Raw genomic sequence first — 27,944 nt, 5'->3', positions numbered from 1 at the left:
TAGACAAAAATCACTCCAGTTCAGGTTCTGATGCTAATACATTAAAGCAAAGAAACAAACCAGGAAAATAATGTGCACACAACAGGCGAATGGCTGAAGCAGGCGCTGCTGACACTTGCGAACATTTTATTAGTTGTAACATCATGGAGTGCTGTGTTAAAATCTCAAAGGCGCAAAAGGGTCTACAGTGTCGCATTGATTCGGGCGCTTTGATACGTTAAAATATGATTATGTGGTAACAAACTTTTAAACTACAAGACCTATACTAATGGGTTCTGAAAGTACTTCTGTTGCTTCCAGACAGCTTTAAAAACTAAAACTACTGTGTCATTGTTGCGCTCTTGGACGGTTTCCTCTCTTCATGGTAGTCCGAATTTGAGTAACCTTGTTCTTGCACAGTCGGGAACAAGCTATTCACAACGTTTTGTAGCTCTTCTTGAAAATCTTCTGTCACCTAAAAAAACATACAAATACTGTAAGTCTTAGTTTCCGGGACATAAAATAAAGACATAAGAGGTGGTATTTAATGCAGTAGGATTAAAATATATTAAATATATATTTGGGCAGGCAGCATCGCGTAGTGTGGAATACAGAATTCGGCAGAGATATTTAAGACTGCTTACGGGTAGAAATTCTAAAGCCTTGATGCTTCACTGTTCATTGCATAAGCACATACACAGCCGGCCGCAATGAAATCAAGGGAAAAAATGGCGCTCCACTGTCTGCGTTGTTTCCGGAGGCGCGATGTATGACCCCCCCCCCCCCCCCCCCCCTTCCCTCCATACACACGTACGAGGGTATGACACCACCCGCAAAAGCTGTGCGACTAATGGCTGCATCACAATTTTGATACGAGTGTCGGGGAAACTGCAGCCACTAGAAAGTCAGCCTATCTTGCAAAGTTAAAGCACTTTTGTGAAACGGACGCATCGCTATCAGGCAATGCGCACGTCCTTAGGGCTTTAGCGGAAAGCTTTGGGGGCTTCCTGCTAAGTGTGGCATAGTGCGAAATTATGTAATATCAAGGCGCGCGTTATGGAAACCTGGCATGGGCAAGATATTGAAGGAAGTGATCATTTTTCTACTATACCTGATACAAGCCGGCAAAGCATTGATCGATACCGGCCTTTAGTCTGCTACATTCTTCCTGTAAGAGACATAAAATTTCCAGCTTAGTATACCCGGTGTATCAGAAAACAATGCATTAAGACAAAATTTCTTTTCTGTACTTTCCTTAAAGTGAACCTCAGTTTACGCATTCGCGAACGGCAGCTATGTTTCGTACGCTTGCGTCCGGTTCTTTAAGCTCTGGGACGAAAACCAGAAATATATCTGCTTTTACGCAATACAGCAGTAATTTCACAACAGTGGCCTGACTCTTTGCTACCTAAAGCGAAACAGCACAGACCATTCATTATCTCAAGAGGACGGAATTGTCCCTTTTTGTATGCGAGATGACGCTGTTCCGAGGGAGTTCAAAAATTCGGAGAGGCTTCCAGGCTTCTAGAAACCTACATGACATTGAACATGACTAGAAATGCTTACGATGGCAGACTCTTTTGAGCAATGATAGGAATGGTGAAATGGAACTGCAAGGAAAAGGGATTAGGCCCTTAAATATAGGCATTAATATTTTTACTAAAGTAACGGTGTAAATTTTCCCTACTTCACTGAAAGTTTCAACGCACGCTAGGGCTGCCGCGGAGGATGCCGGTAGTTGCACTCCTTGCCAAAGCTACATGGCAACCATGCCTGGAGGAGAAATTTATGAAGGCACCAAAGACGCAATAGAGGACGAAACTTTTTTTTGTACCAAAGTCTGTGTATTCACAGGTCTCCATTATGAAGAAAAAAACCATAAGAATTCAACTGCAGGACTTGGGTATCATGTGAAAAAGAAATATATCGGTAGAGGTAATTTTCTCACACGCAATCTTACGAAATGCACCCCGTTGAACACGCCAGGAGAAATACCGATGGTCGAAACCATCGCATTATGTGCCACCATGCCACTAGATAGAGTGTCTGTCTCAAAGTTTCCTCAAGGTTCTGAGAAGCTGTAAAGCGATAAGGACTACATACATCATGGCTCCCTCACAAGCTGTGCGTATGGGCATTGAGGGTAGAGAAATCGGTCGATTGCTTGCAGTATAATGCAAGGCTGGTCTGTCCATGAGCTAGCAGTGACCTCAGCCTTAACAATCTTTAACTGTTCCATTACATCAGAATGCCAGTTGGTATTAACTAGTTAGGTTGAAGCTGGTTCAACTGCATAAATTTCACTCGTTCCTCTTGTCGACCCGAAAGACTGCACATCACAACAGCTCTTGAACGTCAAGCACAGTACGCGAAAGAATGTGATTCGCATGTAAACCTATACGACTGACACCGAAGGCTGAAAGACAAAGGTGAATGCCCAGAACAAAACTCCTAGAAGAGATGTAAAAATGCTACGGTGACAATAAGCGCGAAACCTTTAAGGACGACTGGTGGAGGTTACGCCATTTATTGTCCCGTGGTGGTAACAGCAGTCCTGCAATTAGGGCGATAGCGAAGGGCTTTCAGAGAAAGTTCCTCATTGGGCGTCCTTGTCCTCGCAAACTGGTTTGGTTTGGTTTTGGTTAATGGGGTTTAACGTCCCAAAGCGACTAAGGCTATGAGGGACGCCGTAGTGGAGGGCTCCGGAAATTTCGACCACCTGGGGTTCTTTAACGTGCACTGTCATCGCACAGTACACGGGCCTCTAGAATTTCTCCTCCAAAGAAATTCAACCGCCGCTGCCGGGATCGAACCCGCGTCTTTCGGGTCAGCAGCCGAGCACCATAACCACTGAGCCACCGCGGCGGCTAACTGTAAAGCAACTCAGAGGGAATAGCGGCCAATGGTAGTCGTCAAAGGCCGGAATCACCATGGCTCGCGGCCGCGATGAACTTTAAGGTTATGGCGAACGTTCGAGATAAGGCGCCTGTAATATGCACGGCAATCTGTGTAAACACTGTAGAAACAATTCGCAAGACCGCGAAAACTTGACGACTGTCGTAAACACATCTATGTTTTCATATTTCCTTGCTTTCGGTTTCCTCTTGCCAATGCGAATACGTGTAAAATGGCTTAACTTTTACCAAGTGACAACTTATACATCGAGGTTTCTAGCACGTTCATTTTAAAAGTTGGTGGTCTTCGCATACGCGAAAAAGTTTCGACACCCTTAGTGAGTTGTGTGCTGGTATAAGAATCGTGTGTTGAGCCCTAATTAGCGGTCTTTTACAACGCGTAAAGAAACTGAAAAAAAGGCGAATGGCTGTTGATTTATATACAATACTTTGCGCGCTGATAGCATATTTCTGTCCCTGATTTAATCCTGAAATATTTTTTTTCAGTGTTAGTTTCACAGTTGACAGCATAAATTTATTGGAAGAGATAGCCACAAGGAAAAAAAAAAACGGGGTAAAAGTATGCCCATCATGATGAAATGAAGAAAATATAATCCACAGAATGCCTAAGGTCGAAGACAAAGGTTGAGACTCATTGCAGACACAGAAAATAGAAAGGTATTTGGGTCTTTACGGTTTTAGGCGCACTACCTCAAACGGATCTAGACGCCCACTTTGTTCATCTAGTGAAAACGGCAGACTTTATGAATTTTCTGCATTATATGCCCTTTTGCAATAAACATACACAGCTCAGAAAAGAAGCCAAATAACACCCTAACAGGAAGATGGCACAACCATAAAGCATGTGAAAATAAGCCATGCGAAAATAAGAGGTCGAAAATCACACACCGAAATAAAAGAAAAGCACAAGAAAAAAATCATTACTAATGCGAAAAAGCAAGTAATATTAGACGCTTTTGCTCACCTGGAATGCATTGACTGAAGATGCAACACGCTCGTTCAGATTCGCTTTTGCTTGCTCAGCCTGCATCAATATATAAACACTTAGGTCTTTTTTTTCCTCTTCAAATCAAATTATAATGAGAGTAATAGCTAGCAGGAAGTTCTTGACACAGTGCTGTCGAAAGCAGCACAGGTAATTGGCCCAATATTGAAAATGGATGGTTGCACTCTGTTCCTTTGAAGGCCCAGCCTTCGCGAATACATTCCCAAAATTGGGCCAATTAGCTGTTCTGCTAGGGCTAGCTTCCGATATGTGCAGTTGCTTGAAGTGCCAAGCCAGGAATGCCTCTAGAATCGAAAATATTGGAGGTTACTTAAGTTCACCTTAATATTATAACAGAGTTAAAATTATTTGGTTTGTGGTTTTTGAGAAACTGAAATGGCGCAGTAACTGTTTAACATATCTCGTTGGACACCTGAACCACGCTGTAAGGGAAGGGATAAAGGACGGAGTGAAAGAAGAAAAGAAGAAAGAGGTGCCCCTGTGGTCTCTCGGGGTGCCCTGGCGTACCCTTTTGCAGACATCGACAGGCTTGGTTTTCATCCCATATTGCTTTATTGCACATGATTTTGGATGTTATTTGGTGACGCTAATGAGTGAGTCCAATTAAGTAAGTGTTTGTCTAATGTAATTCGTCTACTATGGGGCGTGACGTGCTAGTAAAATACCTCCATTTGAGGCACTGAAGGAACGTTCCTCTGTGGTGTACAGATAGCGCACCCGGCTCCCAGCACAAAGGCTAGCGGTGCGATTACGTTTGAGCACCTTTTTTTCCCAGCGAAATTGAATTTCTACGTCACTGCACACTCGACCGACCAGGATTTTCTAGTCATGCAAACGCTAATGACAATGCCGACGTCGACGTGAACGTCGACGCCAACGCTACCACCAACGCCAACACCAACACCGAGGCGAGGTTGACGCCGAGTTTTCAGCCGAGTGGGACTTTTGGCGTGGTCGCGTTCATAAAAATGCAAATGACGCTGGAGAGCAAGCTGCTATAGACGGCTTCCGACCCTGAACTGGGAAAATGGACATAGGCTTTGAGAATGCTTACCATGCGCTGTACACTTTGTGCCTCTTGTTTGATCGTCAAAAGAATTTCCTGAAGAAAGGATGTGGGAACATGATCACTATCATCTTCAACATCATCATCAGTCTAGTATGTGTAACACAGGACAAAGGCATCTGCAAATGACTTCCAATTAACCCTGCCCTGCGCCCAGTGTGGTCACCTCACAGCCGTAAGCTTCCTAATATAGTGGACATGCTGCACTCTTTTGTCCATTCTTCAGTTCACTTTTTCTACCTTTGCGCTTCATTATTCGCAATGAATCTGGCTTTGGAAGGGACGTATCGGCAACTTATTTGACATAGGCTGCCGAAAGGGGGCGTGATATCCTAAGAAATTTCTTATTCATCTATCTGTCGTTAAAACTCGGAAACCAAGAGGCACGAATTTGTGGGAGGTCGAGGTCGTATATATAAAAAAAAACACATAATGAAATTGGACGTGAAATCTTAATGTCCATCAGTACAGCAATATTTTTTATCAAGGAATTCCATGTAGCACCCGGTGCTTTTCTGATGAAGTCCTCGTTGATAATGCAAAGTTTGCATAGTTATGTTATGACTACATGGGGAAATTTCATTGAAAAGCAGCTGTGTGCATTGGAAAACAACGGCTGTCCTCCCCAGGTAGCACCGAACATTAGAATAGTGTTATAAAAATGTTATGTAAGTTGGAGTAATGTTACATATTGCATAGTAACTTTACATTAACATTAAAAATTAACATATAACGTTATAAGTTACATAGGAAACGTTACTTTCACATTCTAAACAAACGTTGTTTTAATATAATCTTCTAAATTTTATTATAATGTTAGAGTCGCAACTATAAAACAACATTGCAAATTTAGTTCGAACACGGATGTCTAGACATTTTCTCACTGTTCTTAGAGTAAAGATGTCTTTCAACTAACAGTACCTTGTAACCACATCTCTTAGATAGTACTCGCCATAGATTGCATGAAGAGCCCCATTATTTTGTCACAAAACTTTAGTTATCACCCATTCCCCACTGTCACTCATGGAACATCCTGCAATAGCGAGTACATAAGCTCGGCGGCATGATATCTGTTTGGAGGTGAGTGAATACGAGTTGCAGTGCTGTAGTGTATAGTGGAGAAGGTGTCGCTCTTGTTGTTGGTTCTTGCAAGGTGTTGTAAGTTGTGTGCCGTCACCACTGGCAGGCCCGCATGCTTGTGCGGGGCTGCTTCACCATTTTCGAGAAATTTCGTTCCATTTATGTTTTTTACATGTTTCATGAATGTTTCGGGAAAGTTATTCGAACATTTATATGTAACATTACAAAAGCATTTGAAAAAAAGGACATTAAGGACATTGAAATAACATTTGAGCGTAACAAAAATGTAGCATTATCGCAATGTTTCGGTGCTACCTGGGTCAAGGGGCTGTTCAATACGGGTTCTCTGTTTGCCTAGACAGGAAATGTGGTGGATTGAATCGCTCTCTAACACTGCAAGCTTATTCCACTGACCGCTACACCGCCCTGAACGCAGGTAAAACTCAAAGCGCGGAAAATGTATTCGAATGGTACGCCTAACTACGATTGTCTGAGTGCTGACTGGCGGAAATCTCGGGAGCGCCTAAAGGCTTGTACATAATGTAATTTAACCTTTTTGAGAGGGTGACCTAATAAAAAAACTACATTTAGTAAGAAGCGAGAAAAAATTCAGCTGTTTGATTTAAACGTGTGACATCACGCACTTATTCAAAGTATCAGTGGTGAAATATCAAAGCTAAGACCGGGTGTGTCGGGATCATGGAAGCCTTCCATCGCTCGCGAACACTAATGTCTAGTTTTCAGAATAATTATGAGATGAGAGACCTGACAACAAAGCTTACAAAACTGGGTTTCAGAAAAGCTTGGGCCCTTCGTCATCTTTTGAAAGAGATCTAACTTCTCCCTATCTGTTTAGCCGGCGACAAGAGGAAATCTAGCATAGAAACCTGGTAGCTTTTGTCTTCAACTTAAGCATGAAAGCCCACAAAAAAAGACGGTCCCTGTAATCTGCTTGGCCATGCACACGCGACAGAGCCTTTTCAGTACAAGACGAGCCTGAACTATTGACCAGAGTGCCTGATATATATTAGGCGTCAATGGGCTCGTGTTTTCAGTGGAGTGTGACTCAGAAAAATGACCATCGATGTAACAGGCCAAACGTCGCTCTGGTAACTTGATGCTGTGTAAAGTATCGCGCACTGATTTCTTTTATTTCTTTCTTTTTTTTTGCAGATGAGCCGAGTCAAGAGATATCTAGCCATGCACAAATAGGGCTAGGTCTATTTGGGTTATTATATTTGTGCCATTGACACCCATAAAAATATTGTTCATGTACTTCTGTTAAACAGTAAACAGCTATTGAAGGCTGGAGTTGCCTATGTCATCTTGAATCACTTCAAATATCACTCTCAGAATAAAATATTATGCAGGAATATGAATGGGTGTGCTGAGGAATATTGACGCAGCAAATTATCTGACGCGACCTCTCCATCAGGTGGACTATAACTTACATTTTTTTTAGAAAGCTCCTCTCTGAGCTGAAAAAGAGAGAGAGAGAAAAAAGAATTATTCCCCCTGGCGCTCACTTAGTTTAAAACAAAGTCAGAGACACTGAACAGATGGGCGCGAAAGTTCACTGGTACTTAACGAGTGTTTTACATTAATGTTTTGAGATGTTGAACATATCTTCCTACGAGGTATAGCCTGAACGTGCCTGTTGTGGGAAAAGATCAGATGATGCTTTGTATCGAATACTTGGTTTCGATAGCGCCGATTCATTGTCTTTGGCAGATGGAAGGAACTGGTTCTTTTACAATGAATCTTTTGCCAGACTTTTTGCTCCATTGTAAGATGGGGCGCGCGTCATCGCGACGCCATACAGATAAGTGCTATTCGCTGGACATGCAGCATGATGTTACTAACCCCAATTAACAGTCGGAGTTTCAAAGAGCATTTTGCATTAGAAGGGACGGAGGCATGGTATCGGCACTTGGGTTGTGTTAATTCCGCATCTTGTGGATGAAGAATTTTCGTTTCAATTATCAAATGCCTTCAATCCAATAATTATACCTACGATTCCAGACAAAGTTATCAATTAAGTTAAGGTCACGCACAAAGGAGAAAGCAATATTTTAAGACCTTTATCACAATCACCGTCCTCGCCGTAGGCATCGTCATCAATAACACATGCCCGCTACATAGCACTTGCCTCTCCAACTTTCCAATCGCAAGTCCGCAAACTTTCTAATTTCATCCGCCCAACTGAATCTTCACCACTCTCTGCTACGCCTTCCCTCTCTTGGAATCTATTCCTTTCCTCAAGAGACCGTCGGTCTCGTAAGAAACGAAAGAAGCATAAACCACTTCGCTCAACACGGTTTTCTATTGAACACGATTTTGTTTCAGGAAGGAAATACATCAGTGAATTTGACAGTACGCCGCATGATGCCAACACACCAAATCTGCTTTTGCAAGCAGAACAGGCAAGCGACCCAATATTGGAAATGGATAGTTTTACTCTGGTTCTTTGTTGGACCGACCTTCGCCATCGCATTTACAGTATTGGGCCAATTGCCTATGCTGCTTGAGAGACTTGTAATGTCGTCTACGCGATGCCAGCCCTTTGAATGCTGCGACGTGAGAATAGCAACAACAAAGAAATGCTCAACGTCCACAGTGTGCTGCGTTCGTGCTGAGTTTTAAACTTTGGCACAAGCATTTTGACGCATTATTGAAATAAATCCCGCCGTGCGACTTCGTTCCTCTCACCTTCGCAACTTCCTCTTTCAGGCTGCTTATCTCACTCCGTGCCTCTCGGAGCTCCTGAACGAGCTGCAATATAAATAAAGATACCGAGTAAGCAGACATGGTCTCTTTTTTCAAGCAAAAACACAAAAGTACGCACATTATCAACGCACATTATCAGACTCATTCCTGCCTCTTGCAAACGAAATACAGTGAGGAACACAAAAAGGGACTGAATTTCGATAACCGACTGTGGTCCGACTAGTGGAAATGACGTGGAGGGTTGATAACCTGTTCTCCGAGTAAAGTTTTTTTTTTTGCAGGCAGAAGGAAGATAAGCACGCTATCTTCCTACTATCTCGCCGAGTCTGTTTTGCCGATGGCTCACCTAGCGCTGCGCCCGTTATGCAGAAAGCGATTACCTGCGGCGAGTTCGGACAGCACGATAACTGCTCTTGCCAACTTCCCATTAAAATTTCACACAGTTGGTGACACGTCTGATTCGCGAAGCGCATGATCGAAAAAGCTGTTCCTGCAAGGGTGGTCGAACGGGCTAGTTGGCAGTTCATATTTGGAAAAAACAGCGCACCCTTAAGACATAGACTGAGCAAGATAGGACGACACAGCGCTGTGTCGTTCATGTTTGCAAAAGTGTGTGGCGTTGTGAGCCAACTGAGCTGTAGTCTTTAGCCACATCGAGCTAGCGTGGATGTGTTTGTGGGGCCCATCGATGTCGAGCCAATTCTGCGGCACGTCGTTTTCAAACCATGCGGGTACGGCTAAGCGCTTGAGCTCTCGATCGGTATGCCCGACACAGAGCAGCCTTATCCAACGGAATATCGCCGTCTACTTCCATGTAACTTACAGAATGAATCATTCCATGAAAGAACAGCGTTATAGATATATAGCAAGTTGTGGCACCCGTATCACATAATGGCGTGACTATATGACACCATGTGATGACCGAGCGAGCATTCTCGAGCGAATGAGAGCAGCGCGATCATAGCGGATGCTCCGCGAAGCTTCACTTTGCGGCATACTTTCACTCGAAATCCATAAAGTATCCAAAACTACCTCTACAAAAAGGAGATTTGTTTTAGGGGGGGGGGGGGGGGGTGTTTAATGTCCCAAAGCGACTGAGGCTATGAGGACGCCGTAATGAAGGGCTACGGAAATTTCAACCACCTGGGGTTCTTTAACGTGAACTGACGTCGCAGAGTACACGGGCCTCTAGAATTTCGCCTCCGTCGAAATTCGACTGCCGCGGCCGGAATCGAACCCGCGTCTTTCGGGCCAGCAGCCAAGCGCCATAACCACTAGCCACCGCGGCGCCTCTATAAAAAGAGGAATGACAGCCTTCCAGACATATGAAGGAAGCTAACAGGCACCGAAACCAAGGTGCGTAGGGGAATGTTTTTTTTTTATTTGTGCTCTTGATCGATGAGGGAACAATAACGTGGTTATTAGGTTGCTCAAAGGCAATCAGTTATAAAGTAGAAGAAAAAACAACCATGCCACCGGTGGAATCCGAACCCACGACTTCCGAATTTCGCGTCCGGTGGGCTACCAACTGAGCTGCGGCGACGGGCGTTCAATCTTCTGCTTTCGAGGGTATTCAAGTATGCGTGTAACCGAACCTTGAGAGTTTTCAACAGCGCCACCATCGTCCATAGCGGTGGACGTAGCACGTCCTGCATTACCGCGAGTGTGTCGTGAAACGTCTTCATATGGCGAGGGTGGAAGCTGTGCGAGAACCGTCTTATGCTTCCTATGGCATCAAGGCTGCCAGAGCCGAGACCCTCGATAAGCTATTTGCAGACAGAAGAAGGCAAAATGAGGGGCTCGTTTTCCATGCATATGACGGAAGCCAACAACCACCGAAACAAAGGTACGTAGGGAAATTTTTTTAAAAATTTGCGCTCTCGCTCAATGGGAGAATAATACTGTGATTACTCGGTCGTTTAAAGACAATTATAAAGCATAAGGAAAACAACCATGCCGCCGGTGGGATCACAACCCGCGACCTCCGAATTCCTTTACGCAGCTTGGATTTGGTGGCTGTTGGCCTCCTTGATATGTATGTCAAACGAGCTCCTCATTTTTTTTCCTTGTCTGATAAATAGCCTTGCAGACAGAATTTTATGAAAGGTGTTGCTTTTCAAGCAGTTCAGAACACATTTAAAAACAAATTACGCGTCGGAGCCACAACCGACGCCGCTACTATGCATTTAAACTACACGAGCAATTATGAATAGAAACTGATCTCTTTCGAATATGTCTCTTTTTTATGCACAGAGTTGTTGACGGCTTTCCTCTGGTTGGTTGGAACTCCCACAAGCTAAATCGCGATAAAATTTTCTCTATGTTATACCGGCTTTCCATCTGCTAATGAAGAGATTCAGGCACCTAGAACAATCTTCGAAGAGCTTACATTCCTTCCTCCCCTCCACTATCTCTTACACGTCCAGTAACAACATGCCACTCACGTGAACCCCTGAGCCACCTCAAATACCTTCTAAGAAAGTCTCGCTATAATCAAGAATGAGCCTATATGGAAACAAAATGGGAGTAAGCGCTCTTCTAACGCCCACGCTTTCTGGGTCTGGGTATGCTGCCCATGTCCCGGGGTAGATTTCGATAACAAAATATACGGAATGCTTACTCTGGGCAGCGGAAGGATTTTCCCACTGGAAGACATAGTAACTTGATGCAGTTAGGAGTGTAAGGAGGCTTTAAACGTTTGGTTTATGGTTAATGGAAACTTAACGTCCCGAAGCAATTCAGGCTATGAGGGACGCCGTAGTGAAGGGCTCCGGAAATTTCGACCAAATGGGGTTCTTTAACGTCCACTGACATCGCAAAGTACACGGGCCTCTAGAATTTCGCCTCCATCGAAATTTGTATGCCGCGGCCGGGATCGAACCCGCGTCTTTCGGGTCAGCAGCCAAGCGCCATAACCACTGAGCCATCGCGGCGGCGTTTAAACGTGGAACCGAAGGTATTGAAATTAGTAAATAGAGGAGACTGAAACTTAAAATATTCGTAATGCTAGAACTGCACATGCTTTGAAGAAGGAATTTATTTCCGTTGCCAACTGTAAATATTAGGCATTTTTATTAATAGAAATGTACCCCAGGGTTCGGAAAGAATAACATGTTCCTGAAAGAGAGTGCACTACACTACAGCTTACTTCGTTTTCACTCGCACACGGGCTAATTCGAAATCTAAAGTGTACCGCAAAGACAAACGGTCCCCGGCTGGTCGGTCGTGTATGGATGTGTGGCTATGCGGAAAGGCGAGGAACATTAACTGTCTCACACAAGACGGACACATGAATGGAGTCGAGAAGAGAAGAGATGACGGAGAGGGTGAAGGGAGGGTTATAGAAAGAGTCGATAAGGTAGAGGGCTCCGGATGATGCTCGACTACTTTGAATTTTTCGAAGATCCTAGACATCACACAGAGTACGGGCACTTTTGCATATCGGCTCCATCGAAAAGCGGCCTTCGAGGTGCGGCTTCGGTTTCGCGACATTGGTCTCAGCATCAGAACGCCAGGGACACTAAGTCATTTCTGAGAACGCCGTCCCCTACCAAGGCTACCACCCGCATAAAAAAAAGTAAAAAGAAAGCACTTACTGTGTAAGGATCCGTTGCCAACTCAGAAGGCACTTCAATAACTCTGGGCGGGTCCTCCTTTAGACAAAGACGTAGAAGAAGCATAATGACAGAAATGTTTGCGTTCAGATACACAGAATGCGTGGTCAATGCAGTGAAAAAAGGGTCAATTAACACTGACCCATTAACTGTAGTGATTTAACCGAAACGATGCCGAATTAGGAAGCTGAACAGAGTCGCTCTTGTGAGCAGCCACTAGATAAGGCAACAACAGTCTCCGTGATTTTGATACTGCAGATATAAGGACCGCGTGGTGTCGAAGCTAGGAGCTAGATCTCCCGTTCAAGTAAGTAATGCTGACTGAACAGTAGCTTTTTGGCCTAACTACGAAAATTGAACGTCCATTTTTTTTGTTTCTTGTCAGTGTCAAGACAGGTAGTTGAGTCAGTACAGTTGACGTAATACAACCTAAGTCATTCTTTGTTTTGCGCAGTGTTGCGAAATTAAATATTCAGATCTGGCATCACAGAGGCAGACGTAAACACCCGGAGTTTGAATAAAGAGGCAATGCGGAAATTCGCACTCACAATGTTTCTCTGTGCTTTATTAACCCCTTAGTTGACTTTGACGAGCCAGCCTCGTCATACGCCAAGTGTCATTCCTGGGTCATGACGTGTCGAACTTGTGGATTTTCTGGCACTCTGCGTGCGCTTTAAGGCGACTTGGGCTCATCCTAAGTATCTTTTGGTTTGCTGATAGATGGCAGCACTGTTACTGAACGACTTATTTTCGTAACATTTCAGAAAAAAATCTGTCCGTTGGGGGTTAAAGATAACTACGAAAGCAGCATACAAGAAAAAGAAAAATATTCACGACAAATCAAGACCTGATGCTAGGCAACAGTTCAATTGGTGTTTTCCCAAAGAACGAATAACTAAATGACGCTGGATTTAATAGATTAATGGCAAACTGTGTTTAAGCACGGGAGAAACTCGGCGAACAGAGTACCTGGAAACCAGAATAATATGAAAACCTTTTCAAAAACGCTGGAGAGAGAGAGAGAGGGAGAGAGAGAGAGCTTAGTTTTAACAGCTGCTTCTTTATGCATAGTGCTTTTTCGTATTTATTTTTCTGGTATGTGCATATGGGCAAAAGGGCAAGGAAAAAATGCACTAAGTTGGCACAGTTTGAAACAAAAAAAGTTGCCGAGGCAATGAACTTCAGAAAAAGCGTTAATATTCTTACGCTGATAGATCGGCTAACTTCTCTGGTGTTTTTCTCTCTAGCTTCATCGTTCTCATATGAAGAGTAAATAATGCAAGTAACTAAATAAGAGGTGTCTTGTCGAAGCAGCAAAGGGAAGCCACGCTGCGGTATAGCGGTACTCACTTTGTAGTGGGAGCTTTTCAGATCGACCTGGTATAAAAACGAAAAAGTATAGTTAAAGACGCAAAATTATATCGGGCATAAGAGAAATCAAACTGCACGGGATAGCTTAGAAGAAGAAAACAAACAAGGATTACCTGGTACGAAGTCTCATGGTAAGCGGGGCTTTCCTTGCCTTCCTGCGGTGGAAGAAAACACAAGAATTACAATCGAACAAAAATGAGAATTGCTGTTCAAAAACTTATCGCTGTCACAATGGTATGCGGTTTGTGACAAACGAGCGAAATAAAGCTGCATGGTTTTGCTTACAACGAAAAAGAATAATAGGCTTGTCGGAAGCCACGAGTGTGCAATGAAATTCTTTGCTAACTTACGGTGGGAGAAAACTGTCCAACTAAAGTGTATCGCTGTGAAGAATTAAAATAAAAAAAAACACGAGTACCCGCCCTCCTCTGCATACACACACACAACAACCAACAAGCAATGCCCGAAGACTTTTTGTACCGGCTGGCTCAAAAATAGCATTCGCTAAAAATCAGCTGCAATGTTGTTTCGACTGACCCCTTCCAGTCTATCGCGCACTTTTCCTCCAGAAAATCTTTGTTGATGAAAGTTTAAATAAATTAGTGCCGGAAATGCAGCAATAGACGAAGAAGGTCGAAGTAATATTCATTGCGCTGCATCTCATTATACATTTCTACATTTCATTGGCTGCTTTGGAACACTCTGCCTAATGTATCCTTTCGCGTTCCGCTAATGCCTAACAAGCAAAAAAAGTCTCAGCAATAGCATATTTGGTTTATAGTGCTTCAAGCTCACGTGATAAACTACGTACACACGTATTTGTTCACTGAACCAGATTACATGACTTGATCACGTGATGGCAACGCCGTTTTGTGCGAGCGACGCCACTGCACTCAAGATGCCTTTAACTGCCCGCACTGTCATAGCGTCATGAACAACGCCTTACACTGCCCATTGACTCTTGTATCACACAGCTGCACAAGTGAAATTGTCGACATCCTCTTTCCCTCGGCATGCCTGGATGCCACTTTCATTGAGCACTCTTCTGTGTTAGAACGGCCACTTGGGCTACTTGGTATAGATTCATTGCCACGCGGCAGCGCGCAGAGACGACGGACAAGAATAATTCAGGGGGAACTTTGGCTCTCTAAAGTGCTGCAAGGCGAAAGCGTTTACTGGTGCACTGTTTGTTTTTATTTACTTTTTATTTTTCATATTCTTTTTATTTTGCTCCTATCTTGTTTTTATTGTTTTTTTATTTTTATTTTCATATGCTATTTTATTTTGTTTTTATTTTTTGCTTATTTGCTTACTTTTATTTTCCTTTTCTTGACTTTATTCCTTTATTTTATTTATGAAACCTATGCGTTCCCTAGATGCGTTTTTATTCATGCTGGAATCTTGAGCCTTCGCGGCGGAGTGGTAGCGTCTCCTCTTCAAATGCCAAAGGCCCTGGTTCGATTCCCACCCTCGGCGCAGTTTAAGCAGTGACGCCGAAAGGCGGACAAATCTGCCGATGCGTCTGTCGACACGGCTGCCGACGCGTCTGTCGACATTCCTGCCGACGCGTCTGTCGACACGGCTGCCGACGCGTCTGCTGACGACAGTATGAGGCATTAAAGGCTTTCGCCTTAAAAGACACACAGCAAGGCGCCTTGCTTTCTTGTCCTTTTCTCGTCTGTTGTCTCTGCGCGCTGCCGCGTGGCAATGAGCACTCTTCTGTTCGCCACGGCACCTTTTGGCCTGAGCAGGTTCTATATTCAGAAATTGGCGATGATGATGATGAATTTTTATGGCGCAAGGGCATCTGCGGAGAAAGAGCGCCATGGCGCAAGGTATTTTCGTTTTTACTCAAGGTGGGGTCGAAGACCCATTTCGCAAACATTTCACAGTAAATAAACCGAGCACCAGGCCAGGGGAAAGCTTGTACCCATTGTATCACCGGTGGGTACGCGGCGGCATTGGGGATTGAACCCCGCATCTCCCGCATGCGAGGCTGGTGTTCTAACCACTAGGCCACCGCTGCGGTTGAGATTTAGGAATTGCTGGCGATAGAGAAATAGAAATGGATAAGGCTACACTTACCTCGGGGCTGGGGTCCCGTTGCCGTTGGGTTGGTCGCGGCTTTCGGGGGCCTTTGCAAGCTTTGATATGCGTGAGGATGAGTTTCTTGGGGACTGTTTCTTTGCAACGGGGACATGTAGCCATTTTAATAGAAGAGAACTGAAAAGGAGCAGTATAGAAAATAAATACAGTTAATGCCTGTCTCGAAAATAGCTTTCTCTTATGTTTGGGGAATCTCCCAAGGTCGAGTGGATTTGTATTAGGGAGTAATAACGCATTAGCATTCACCCAAGCGCCACCATGGGGCTACAAGGGAAAGCAACACAGCTTGCACAGAAACTTACACAGAAATTTCGTTCAACTACAAAGTTTCTGTGCACTGGTCTCCGGACCAAGACGAGCTCAGTTGGAAGAGCGACTGCCCGGACTATCGCGATGTCAGTTCTTTCAGCGACTGCCCTTGACAGGCGGCGGTCTCGGGTTCGAACCCCGGACCAGGATGAATTTTTCTTTTACTACGAAGTTTCTGTGAAAGCTGTATAGATTTCATCCGTAGCCGTAAGACTGCGATTTTGTGGAGGCTTATCAATAATTACTGTCTTATTATGAAGATAGTTTTGTGAAGTGCGTATGAAGGCGTCGTGCATAGGTTCCACAAAGGAGGGACGGAGTCGAAATCAGAAAAAAAAGCCAAATGAGATGACAACGAAGGCCGAAGCAATTTAAGATTCGCAACCAGTGACCCCATATACAAAATGAGCGCGAGAACAAGACGACTTTCGAAGACAGGTCTGTCTTCTGTCTTCGTCCGTCGTCTTGTTTTCATGCTCCTTTTGTCACAGATGATCAATACCGACTCGCCCAATTCTCCACCCCATATAAAATCCAGTTTGATCGATTGCTCACGACAGCACGCATCATCACCAACAGGCACCCCATACAACAACCTAGCGTTTCGCTAAAAACATGGGAAATGCAAAACACGCACAGGCAATCTTCATGATGTGCACGTACTGAAAATAAACAAAAAGAAATGAATACGGAATGACTCATAAGATCTCTGAATGCGCCATCCGTATGTCAGCAATGCGTCTGTTTCCTTATCGAAGAAAGAAGCTTTTTTTCTGGGAAGGGGGGGAGGGGTTGCACTGTCGCCAGACAAAAAGAAAGGTGGAGATAATCTTAAATTCTAGGCTATAAAAGCGCCAGAGTTTAAAATAAAATTTAAGTGCTCAGTGAAGCTCCAAACTCGCCTATTTGTTCCTCCTACGTCGTTGTCTCATCTCAGCTGCAGTTTATGAATTTGGCTTTTCGGCCCAAAATTGATGTTTAGCAAGAGAAAATACTCAAGCGTCGCGTGTCGTGACTGCATTTCTAAGCACATTTTCTTTTCTGAGCTGAAGAGCACCAAGAAGTCAGAAATGGCAGATGTGCAGGCCGAGCCCAGTACGGCTCGCTAAAAAAATGTCGGAACTTCGGATAAATTGAGTTCTCCTAGATTTTTCGCCTTCTTGGAGGTAAGGAAATAAGAGAAACTGTTCTGCTGATATCTGAGGCACAAGGTCAGGTTTTTGTTCAGTAATGATATGAATAAAGTGCAGATAATAATAGTAACAAAACAATATTTTATTCAAAGAAGAAATATAATACGAAACGGGGACACTCCAAAGCTACAATTGGGCTTGTAGGGCGCCGTCCGGCAGCCGTAACAACGTGTGTTACTGTTGCACATAATTTTTGATTAGAAATTACAATAAGGGTTCACAGTTCTTCAAACATTGCAATAGCATTAAGTATCTCATTGAGAGTGCTTAAGTAAAAAAAAATATAATCGGGGAGCTCACTGAATATATATGGTATAGTATGATCTTATCCTTAAGGGTAACGGAGTGGATTCCAAGAGAAGGCAAGCATAGCAGGGCGTGGCAGAAAGTTAGGAGGATGGATGAGATTGAGAAGTTTGCGGGGATACGGGGGCCGCAACTGGCAAAGGACAGGGTTAATTGGAGAGACATGAAAGAGGCCTTTGCCCTGCAGTTGTAATAGTCAGGCTGATGATAATGATGATGATCTTATGACTTCACCAAAATGGTTTCGAACTCTAGGGACCACATACCCAAGGAATTTTTTGCCATAGGACTCTTCTACAATTTTCAAACTTAAAATGACATTTCCAGAAATACCGCAGTACAGCGATGTTCTTGATCAAGGTGCCAAAGGAAGGCAGACCAGATGGGAGGAATAAGCTTTGGGAATTGTTGGTGTTGAATATATAACTAACACTTTGGCCGTGTTTTTAAGAATAAAATTCAGCCTGTTTTTCCGTGTTAGGGAACAGTTAAAGAAACAGCACACGTCATACCTAAGCAACGCATATCCCAGAGAGTGGGCCATTGGACGTCTAATGGCATGAAAGTAAAAAAGGCATTTACGAGACTCTCGTAAGCAATACCCGGGCTGTCTAGGCCTGCACCTTCACGTAAAATTCTTCCTGTGGTGATGTGCTGGGAATGCACTGGGAGTGACAAAACGATGTCGCCTGAATTTTTTAATGCGAAAACATCATATAGCTACGTCGCGTCGGCAAAAATTGTCCGCAAAACGTGTTCGCAAATTTTGTCCGCACTATTAATGTCGTTCTTTGAAGATAAATGTGTGAAAGTGTGATTGTGATAGATAATGTGTGATAAAATGCTGACGTGGGAAAAGTTTGGTTGATGAGGGATAATTAGTTAATTAAACGCCAAAAAACGCGAAAAATGCACTTCGATGTCAATGTAGCCATGGACGTCGATATAGTACATGGAAGTCAGAACAGCCACGGATGTCGATATAGTATGTGGACGTTTTGTTTTTTGGAAACACTACTAGCCATTTCAGTCTCTTGCGAGGCATCTGTTTTAGATATCATCTCAATGCAAGAAGTAGTGGCTCAATAAAACGTTAATTGCATAAAGAATATGCATGTTCCTTACCGATAAAGAAGGAGGCTGATCACTGTCCGCCGAAGCGTCACCAATCAGGTCGCAAGGCCATCGTTTCAGGGGGGCCTAGGGCGAGAAATAAAATCATTTTTTTTGTTGCTTGCGGAAACTGTTTAGAGCAGTGTGAAACAATGTGCACAATATGATAAGAGACAAAAGTAGTGCGTCGTTTTTGGGGAAGCTCATGTGCTGGTTGTTGCAGATAGAAAGCGTATATTATCCATACCTTTTGCGCTGCTTATTGTAGACTGAAAGTGTATATTATCCAAACCTTTTCTAATAAATTGAATTGTTAATGCCGCTTGTTTTTAAAGCGGAAGCCTTTAATGTCTCATCGTTGTAAGCAGCAGTTGTCGACAGAAATGTCACGCTTTTAAATTGGTCGAAACGGTCGTGTGACGTCACAGTGCGCGAATTTCAAACGGGGTTAATTGTACTTTGGCTAGTAACCATGCAACCAATTGAAGGGATCGTATAGTGATGCTCCAAGTAAGTGGGAATGAGCTTAGTTAATTGCTTAGTTACCCAATTAGCCTAATTAACTTTTCTAGTCAGGCCATACAGATAAATAAAACCGAGTAGGAAATTGGTCGAGCTCGGGAATCGAACCGCGGTCTTCGGCGTGCGAGACGAGCATGCTATCCACTCCGCCATGCCAGCTCGATGGTTTGGAATGAACAAAGGCGCGTCTAGTGAATACGGCGTCTTCTCTCACTCCCATCCTCCTCCCTTCCCTTCCGGTGAGGTTGAGGTGTCCACCGAGATATGAGAGACAGATACATTTCCTTTCCTCAAAAACCAATGTACCGCCTAGCGGGAGTTGAACCGAATGGACGATGGCGTTCTATGGACTCCCTGGCAGCGTTGCAAGACGCTGTCGCGTTCCACTCTTAGGGGCGAAGCTTAAGCTTAACACATCAGTGACCACACTTTAGGTCAAAAAAGTGCCCCTCCCCCCCTGAATTTTGACGGCTGTCCATCGAGATATGTGAGACAGTTACTGCGTAATTTCCTTTCCTCAAATACAATTTTCATTTTCTTCATTACGGGCCCTCTTTGTCTTCTTTCACTCTCACTTCCTCCCTTCCTCTACGGTGCGGTTCACGTGTCCACCGAGATGACAGAGACTTACTGCGCCATTTCCTTTCCTCAAAAAGCCTTGCGTTCAAAGGGCAAGGCATCGCGCCGAACGGGTGGTGGCGTTCCGTGGACTCCCTGGCAGCGCTAGAAGCTTAAGCGTCATTAATTACCAGTTAATTAGCATTCAGAAATTAATCAGTAATTAACCATTAATTCGTGATTTGTCATCACTTAGTAATTAGTACTCAATTATATGTTGCGCCACCAGTGCCATAGAAGCAGCGAAAGTGGTGCGGAAAACGCTTTCGCCTCTACGCACTTTAGACAGCCAAAGTGCCCTCTGAATTTTTGCCTTTTTGTTCCCTGTCGAAGCGCTGTTTTTTCCATTCAGAGACAAAATTATCACATTGCGATTAAAAATGACTCTCATTATTGTAATACGTTTGTGGAGTTAATTTTAAAATGCCAGTTGGAAATTAAAAAGCGGAGCCAGAAAAGCAAGATATGAGTTCTGCCATGGAAAGAAGGCGTGCCATTTTCTCAATACTTTATATGGGCCTGTAAAGATAGTTACGTAAAATCATTTTATAAAGATGGCGGCGTTATTTTGAAGATTTTTTTTTTCTGGTGTCGTGATCCGAAGTGTAAGAAATTGTCATAATATGGGTATGTTCGGGAAGTCATTCTTAACTGTCGCTCGGCGCAAAAGTTTTACTATTCAGATGCCCGAAAGATTGATGAACGGTGAATGACGCCAGTTCGTTATGAGCGGCAGACGGAAGAACAACTTCGCTATCCGACTCTTTTAAAATAAATTTGGCATCTGAACTCCGGGGCAGAACTTCTTTTCACTGTTTTCTTCAACTAAAACATTGTTTGCTTTAAAGATGATATGACTTACTGCGTTGTTTCTTAATTGAATTGCAAATATCTCGATTTCTGCGAAAACGGCCGTATTGAAAGCCGGAAAATATCCTGTCAGCCACGGTGCATGGCATTACTAAATTAACTGAATTATCGAGCCATTTATTTGGATTGACACATCCAAATACTGGAAAGGTGTTTCTTGCTTTTGTACAGAAATCAGTTTTTAAAAAGGGTAAAGAGCAGTAGTGGTATCTTAAGTCAGCTAGTGAAACCCCCCTCACACGGTTACGTCAGTCCCATTTTATAGCAAAAAGAGGAAAGAGAGAAACGGCTAGGAAGAATGAATCTTTAATAATTGTGTGCTTGGGTGCTTTTCTTCAACCCAATACCGTATTTTTGGAGTGCTGGCCTTCAATAATAAATCTTTACAATTCCTTTACAGCTGCCGGCATTTTCTTATTTTTCAGTGTCGAGGTCAAGTCAGGAAACAAAACAACCCTTGCCGAATCTGCGCTACTTTCTCTATTGCGTACGCTTGTGGTTGTCCAAAGCTGATGTTCATCTTCAACCATGGGAAGGGAAGAAAAGGCTGAAGACGATGGGGTCGCACGTGGATTTTTTTGCAGGTTAATGAAAGTTTCATGGAATCACTATATGTTTCTATTGCGTGCTTGTAAGTCGCGCATTGGTCAGCGAGACATGAACGATAAAACTGCGATTAGCTATGCCTTTAATGCCGAATATTGCCATGAAACGTGCTCAGGCGATGGCATCAAAAAGGTGAGAAACTTTGCATGCAGCATCAGGCCCATAACTTCAGAGAGGAGCTGATGGCGAGTCAATAAGCAGTTCACGAGCAGAAAAGAGAACATTAACATAACACAAAAATATTTCATGAAGTAGACAATATTCTCTTCTAGAAATGTGATCTTGTGCCACCGAATAAAACATTCCGAACAGCATCCCAAACGCAGGTAGAAGCTTTCCCGAGACGAAAATTCTTCAATGTCATCTATAAATGCGCGTGCCCCTTATTAATGCGAAAACATTATAGGACCATGTAGCGCCAGCAGAAAGTGTCCGCAATTTTGTCCGCACGATTACGTCGTTCTCTTACGTAAATGAGCGAAAGTGTAACTGCGATAGATAGTTTGTGATAACATGTTGCCTTGGGAAAAATTTGGTTGATGAGTTGTAATTAGTTAATACATTAAACGCGAAAAATACACTTAGACCTCAAAATAGCTATGGACGTGGATATAGTACATGGACGTCAGAACAGCTACGGACGTCGACATAGTATGTGGACGTTTTGCTTTCGCATGGCTTCAATGCCGGTTTTCGCAGTGATTTCAAAGTTTTTCCTATAACATACTGGTCACAGAAACAGTTTTCTGAAGAAAAGTGGCTTTCAGTCTGGAGCAATATTTTTTAGCTCTATAGAAGATGAGTAGCACATCTATATCTTCTTATGCGTTCATATATGCAAAGTGTTTTTTCTTAGATTCCAAGCAGGGGCACACCACATAGTGACAATGTCAAGAACTGACTGTCAAGCAGTGACAGAGTCAAGGGAGGTGAGATATTGAGAAGTTAATAAGATGATGAAACGAAAAAACTGGGCCAAGCTGTTTCCTTACTTGTGAGACGTTGAGTTCCTGTCCGCACTCTGGACGCGGAAAGAAATTTTCGTTGGTGCACATCTTCGTCCCGGAAGTGTAGTATTCAGGGCCCTCGGGTTCTCTGCGCAGCACGACCGACACGTTGTCTCACTGTGTGCAAGCAGCCTTTGACAGTAAATCATCACAGAAGGCCACAGTGCGATCTCCGGCCATTTCGGGGTGAAACTATGGAGCGGCACCTTGCTTGGCATGGTTCTGCACGCACAGTATGGGTCAAACTGTGGAACATATCCTGCTTGAGTGCCCTGCGTATGCTAACGAGCGTGCGTACTATGAACATTGCATGCAGAAGCTCTGCCCAGTGCCCCTAACGATGGACAAAGTTTTAGGTCCCTTAGCCTGCCTTAGGCAACAGAGACTTGCAATGAACTTTCTATTCACATATTTAAAAGACATTGGACATCTCGCTAAGCTTTAAATTCACTTGCACGTTACCTTCATGCATTCTTCATGCAGTGAACTTCGTCAGCCCATTTGTCGGACTATGCACTCCATCATTCCATAGGTTACATCAATACTCGCCGTTGCGTCCTTAGTACCGATTTCGTGGCCGCATTTTATCTTCGTTTTTTTTTTTACCTCTTACACGCTGCTCTCTTTCTGTCTCTATCTCCCAAATTCCCCTCCCTATGCAGAGTAGCATGCCAGCGATTTTTTAACGCCGGCTAAATTCTCTGTATTTCATTAAAGAGTCTCTCTCTCTCTCTACTTAGAGGGAACACGAGAGATGATTAAACCGGCTCTTAACTCAAAGAAAGTAGGTTTCAGCGTGGAGCGAAAAAAAAAAGAAACGCACAAAGAGCTCCAGTGGCAGAACCTGAAGCCGGGCTTCTGCTTCACGGTGAAAAGTTCTTTTCTACCCTTTAAGAGCCGGATTAACCATTTCTTGTGTGCCCTCTAAGTATGACCCATAGTGTAAGCGTTTCGACAGTTGAGTTGAGTTGAGTTGTTGTATGCTACAGGTGGAATTAACTCTGCTTATTCTGCAGGCAATTGCTCCACCGTAGCGTCACTTATATGTTAATAATGTCCTAAAACCGGTCAGATCTGCACCGCTATGCACACAATCGACACACGAGGGCACCGATACAATACTCTGCTTGCCAGGTGCGCAGCCGAAAGCGCTTTAAAGGTTATTCCCACTGTTTCGTCCTAACAGGGATGTAATACACCTGGTGCGATGGTCACGTGCTCTACAGTCAAGGTTACTGCAGAGGACAGATGAATCAAGCAACTGGCTCAGTAGATCTGTTTCATTCGCGTTCGTTCAACAATAAAATGCTTCAGAGGACTTCGATCTGAGTTTGTTAAAACTAATTGACGAGTTTCGAAGCACGTCTGACTTTATCTACATCTCGTGCCCCATTGAACAATTGAAAAGGCAAAAAAAAACAAAACAAAGCTGACTTCCTTCTTTCCGATCGAGGAAAAAAGAATGCTGAGTTTCTTCCCAGGAATTTAGAACTGTTTGCTAATCACCCGGTAAGCTCCAAGAAGCCTGAATAAAATATAGGTCTCAGGCTGTACTTAATAGGAGATGAAAAAAAAGCCCGTAATTTCACTAAACAACACAGGAGTGTAATCACGCCGCTCAAATGCAATTATTGCATCCTTTTTTCGATCCACTAGAACCTGTCACTCATTAATTGCATATGAGCGAGTGCGTGTTAGATTGCAAAGCACAATTCACGTGAAATGGATAGGTTGAGCAACATACGACCACTAAATTAAGCGAATGCGCATACAATATGCACTGGTTTATGCGGACTCTGTGACAATTAGGGCGCAAAAAAGGGATTAAGAAGCACACTTTTAGCCGATCGTACTATAGCCATGGAATGTCGCATAGCTGTCGACAGGGCCAGTTTTGAATCCAATTTAATTTTCGGGTTGGCTAAATTCTCGAATCTCTGTCAGATGGGCGGGACAGAAAAAATGAATCCCAGCACAAGGAACTAAATAATAACGAAACTTTCTTGAAGAATCGACATCTTGAAAACAAAAATTCACGGCCTAGATGTGTTTTGTAACAACAGGGAAGCTTTATTTCATACATAGCACTGAATCACCACACCAAGAATGCTATCGCAGATCATGTTAATTATCGGGCAAAGCAACAGAGCTTAATCTTGAATGATGGACAAGCAAGAACAATGCAACGCATCCCGATGGGCGTCGCGAAACTAAACGCAGCAGATAATTTTTGCAGTACTATTGCGAACGCATGATACGCCTCGTCCACTGCAATCACCGAGAAGTCGCCTTTGCCAGATAAGCTATTGCCTAGCGTTGAACACTATAATGCCCTTGCACTGACACTTTGCCTGCATTCCAAGCTAGTATTCTCAGCACTAAGCTCAAGACAGCACCGAGGATCATCGAACATATAAACGTTTTCAGCATCCAGTATAAATTACCTTCAAGCTTGATGTTTTGAATGTTTTCCACGGCGTCGCAACGAAGTACAGAATTTACCAAGAGAATGTGCTCGTATTGGCGGGTTTCAATTATAGTCGACTGCAGTAATAAGCAAACAGTGACGAATGATTTCTTGCGCAGAAAAAAAGAATAAAATTGCAGGGTGAACGTAACCTCTGCTTTAAGGCTATGACGAGATAACGTTAATGGGTTAATGCGCATATACGCAGGATTGGTCATTCTCTACTTTACATTCATAGATCCCTGTGAGTCCTCATATCACTCCTGGCGCAGTGGAGCAGTGGTTGAATGATGTGCCAGTTTGCTCGCAATCCTTTGAGTACGATGTCGTGACATCAGAAGGTCACGTCACTTAGGTTGCCCACCTGCAACCCAGGGGCAGGGTGGCCAGGTGGGCCACCCTATCTCGGCCCATTTTTGGCTTACAACGCCGACGACGACAACGGATTTTCTGCAGAACGCGTGCCTTCAAGCTATCGCGTTAATATACAACGCACCGGACAAGAAGGACATGTCTAGTACTGCGATTACACACGTCCAAGCTGGATAAGGAAAGTTTTAACGCCAATCCGCTTATTTTAAACAACGGGCGCATAAGTGCGTTTGGTATTCAAAAAAGGGAAGCGATTTCGCGAGGCATACAGATAGTATAGTGTATGACAGGGCCAAAACTAAGGTTGACTAGTTTCTTGTACGGCGAGATCGAGCTTAAATTACGTTTGACTTGGTGACAAGACTGCTGCCATCCACTTAGAACACCACACTTTAAGGTGCGTGATGATTTTGGTCTATTCGTAAGATATGCAACAAAAGTGCGGCGCGGGTAACAACGGCTGTATCTGACGCTTGCTAAAAGCTGACGCGAGAACTGGGTGTGCAGAAAGTACCCTTTGCTCTCGGCAGTTTTATAGAGGAGTAACTGCGGTTAGAGCAAGGCTACTAAAAGGAGTCCTCAGAGGAGATTGTGAACTTTGAATTTCAGCAAAAAAGAAAGAAGTAAAAGCTACTTACCTTCTTGTTGAGCCCCAAGCGCTGCGTCGACCCTAAAGTGAATACTGGCGAGGCCAGATAGGAAGTCCGTTTCTATGGCGACGAAAGATAAACTCGCAGGATATCTTATTGTTTTTTGTCTTCGTTTTGAGCGCTGTCTAAGCGGTGCTTGTGGTGAGAACACTGGTGCCAGAAAGGGCGCTTATCAGTACCCGCTCGCGAAAGGAATGCGAGACGATAGCGCTCGCGGTCAAATTTGAACTACTGGGGTTTCGGCTACTGAAACAGACGCACCATACTGGTGCTTTCGCTTAAGTTGAGGCTGCCGAAAATAAACGAGATTTTTTCGGGAGTTTACCAAACATAAAATTCTCATCCCTATAAATACGCTCAGCTCGAAAGAATTCCAAAGTGGCAGGAGTGTTCAATGTGTCATCTAACATACATTTAATCGCCGATGACTGTGTGATTTTTCGCGAGATTAAAAGCGATAATGATATTAACATCCTACAGCGCGACATTACAGCTATAGTTAATTGATGCAATCAGTGGCTAATGAAACTAAACTTTAACAAATGCAAGGTCTTGCGCGTATCCCTTACTGCTAATCCGTCTCCCGTATACTATTTGAATGACATTCCACTTGAAAGCGTCCATTCTTTTAAATACCTAGGCATTCACATTACATCTAACCTAACTTGAAGGCTTCACGCAGATTACATAATCAATAACGCTAACAAAACTCTAGGTTATCTGCGACGTAATTTTTCTCGCGCACCATCGTCTTTGAAATCAGTTCTTCACAAAGCATTAATATGTCCGAAGCTAGAATACTAAACAGCAGTCTGGAATCCCAGCCATGACTACTTGATTACTTAGCATGAACGTGTTCAAAATAACTTCTCTCGTTTCCTTCTTTCTAACTATAACCGAGGAGCTAGTATAACGGAAATGAAAGCTAACCTTAGTCTTCAGACATTGGCTTCGCGATGAAAAGTTTGTCCGCTAACCCTATTTCACAAATTATATTATCCCTCCAGTCTACACAATAATTTCTTCCATAGACCCTATTACTTAGGACGAACTATTACTTATCGCGCCGCATTGATCATCCCCACAAAGTTGTCATCCCCTTATGCAAAAGAGTTTCTTTGTTACGTTCATTTGTTCCCCGTACTTCTAAGGAATGTAGCGAGCTTCCTGATGAAATTTTATCTATTACTAATGGTAACTTTCGGAAAGCTTTGGCTGCTGTTGTATAGGCTCTGACGATTTTGTTCTGCACTAACGTATTTATTGTCCTAGCTAACATTGTATACACAGGATTAACCTTTTATGTACCCGTTTCCTTTTTCTCCATTGTTCGGTCTATATTTTCTGCCCACTCCCTTCTTCAATGCCTGCAAGGCCCTGAGGGTAAAATGAAATAAATAAGTAAATAAATTTGCATTCATGGCTCGAAGTTACAGCAACGAAGATACAATTATTTTCGTCCTCTATGTGGTCCTAACAACTCAGTGTCGCCCAGAAGCTTTTAAAAATTTCATGTGGTGTCCTGATATGCCCTTGAAATTAGCAATGGCTTGGTGCAATGTGAACTGAACGGGAACTTGCTCATTCAGGTAGGATGGAAACGGGGGGCAGAAAGCATGTCCCAGAAAGACACTGTTCGAGCTTTATACTTCAAATAAAATGTCCAGTGCATAATGAGGCAGTGCATGATGAGGCAGTGCACAATGCCTGGACTGAATCAGGGTGTTCTAAAATACAAAGCACCCCGTGTTAGTGCGATATTGAAACGAATGTCCGCTCTGAAATATTTGGCTGGGAAGCTAGGCGTTTGTGTTTTCAACATTCTCTCCTAACAAAAAGTGAATGGCAGGCAACTTTAGGTGTACTGAGATTGTATTGCGTGTTAAACATTTCAATACTGGTTCGAAGCTGACTGATTCAACACGCGCACACACGCACACGCATACACACGCACGCACACACGCGCACACACACGCACGCATACACACGCACACGCACGCACGCAAGCATGCACGCAAGCACACATTATATAGGCAGAAGAGAGGCG

The 27,944-nt window shown here is 43.6% G+C and overlaps 1 protein-coding gene across 3 annotated transcripts; it reads right to left on the bottom strand.

The window, feature by feature from the left end:
• Positions 1-73: 73 nt before the first annotated feature.
• On the bottom strand, positions 74-27,918 carry LOC149329856 (uncharacterized). 3 transcript variants are annotated; one of them, XM_089560599.1, is made up of 13 exons: positions 25,886-27,553; positions 22,394-22,496; positions 18,798-18,872; positions 15,844-15,981; positions 13,872-13,913; positions 13,738-13,764; positions 12,370-12,426; positions 8,756-8,818; positions 7,498-7,524; positions 4,955-5,002; positions 3,859-3,918; positions 1,091-1,147; positions 75-454 (listed from the first exon to the last, which is right to left on the bottom strand). In XM_089560599.1, the coding sequence occupies exons 2-13, from the start codon at positions 22,454-22,456 to the stop codon at positions 320-322; spliced, it is 792 nt and encodes a 263-aa protein (XP_089416725.1). In that variant the 5' UTR covers positions 22,457-22,496; positions 25,886-27,553; the 3' UTR covers positions 75-319. The 3 variants fall into 3 exon arrangements, with proteins under 3 accessions (XP_089416727.1, XP_089416725.1, XP_089416726.1); XM_089560600.1 differs by lacking the exon at positions 25,886-27,553 and adding an exon at positions 24,853-25,867; XM_089560601.1 differs by lacking the exon at positions 18,798-18,872 and having other exon boundaries at positions 74-454; positions 25,886-27,918.
• Positions 27,919-27,944: the final 26 nt, after the last annotated feature.

The sequence above is a fragment of the Amblyomma mixtum genome, chromosome 9 (assembly GCF_055824585.1).
Source record: "Amblyomma mixtum isolate Tamu chromosome 9, ASM5582458v1, whole genome shotgun sequence".
In the NCBI taxonomy this organism is placed as follows: Eukaryota; Metazoa; Arthropoda; class Arachnida; order Ixodida; family Ixodidae; genus Amblyomma; species Amblyomma mixtum.
Note: the sequence above shows the minus strand (reverse complement) of the source record. Positions and strands in the feature narration are given on the sequence as shown.

Bases quoted from the DNA above. Each gene is read 5' to 3' on its own strand.
- LOC149329856 (XM_089560599.1), bottom strand. From the start codon at position 22,456: ATGTGCACCAACGAAAATTTCTTTCCGCGTCCAGAGTGCGGACAGGAA. The intron at 1,148-3,858 runs GTGAGCAAAAGC...TGTCTCTTACAG, and splicing joins CTTCAGTCAATGCATTCCAG to GAAGAATGTAGCAGACTAAA. The intron at 455-1,090 runs GTATAGTAGAAA...ATGTTTTTTTAG, and splicing joins GCTTTGCCGGCTTGTATCAG to GTGACAGAAGATTTTCAAGA.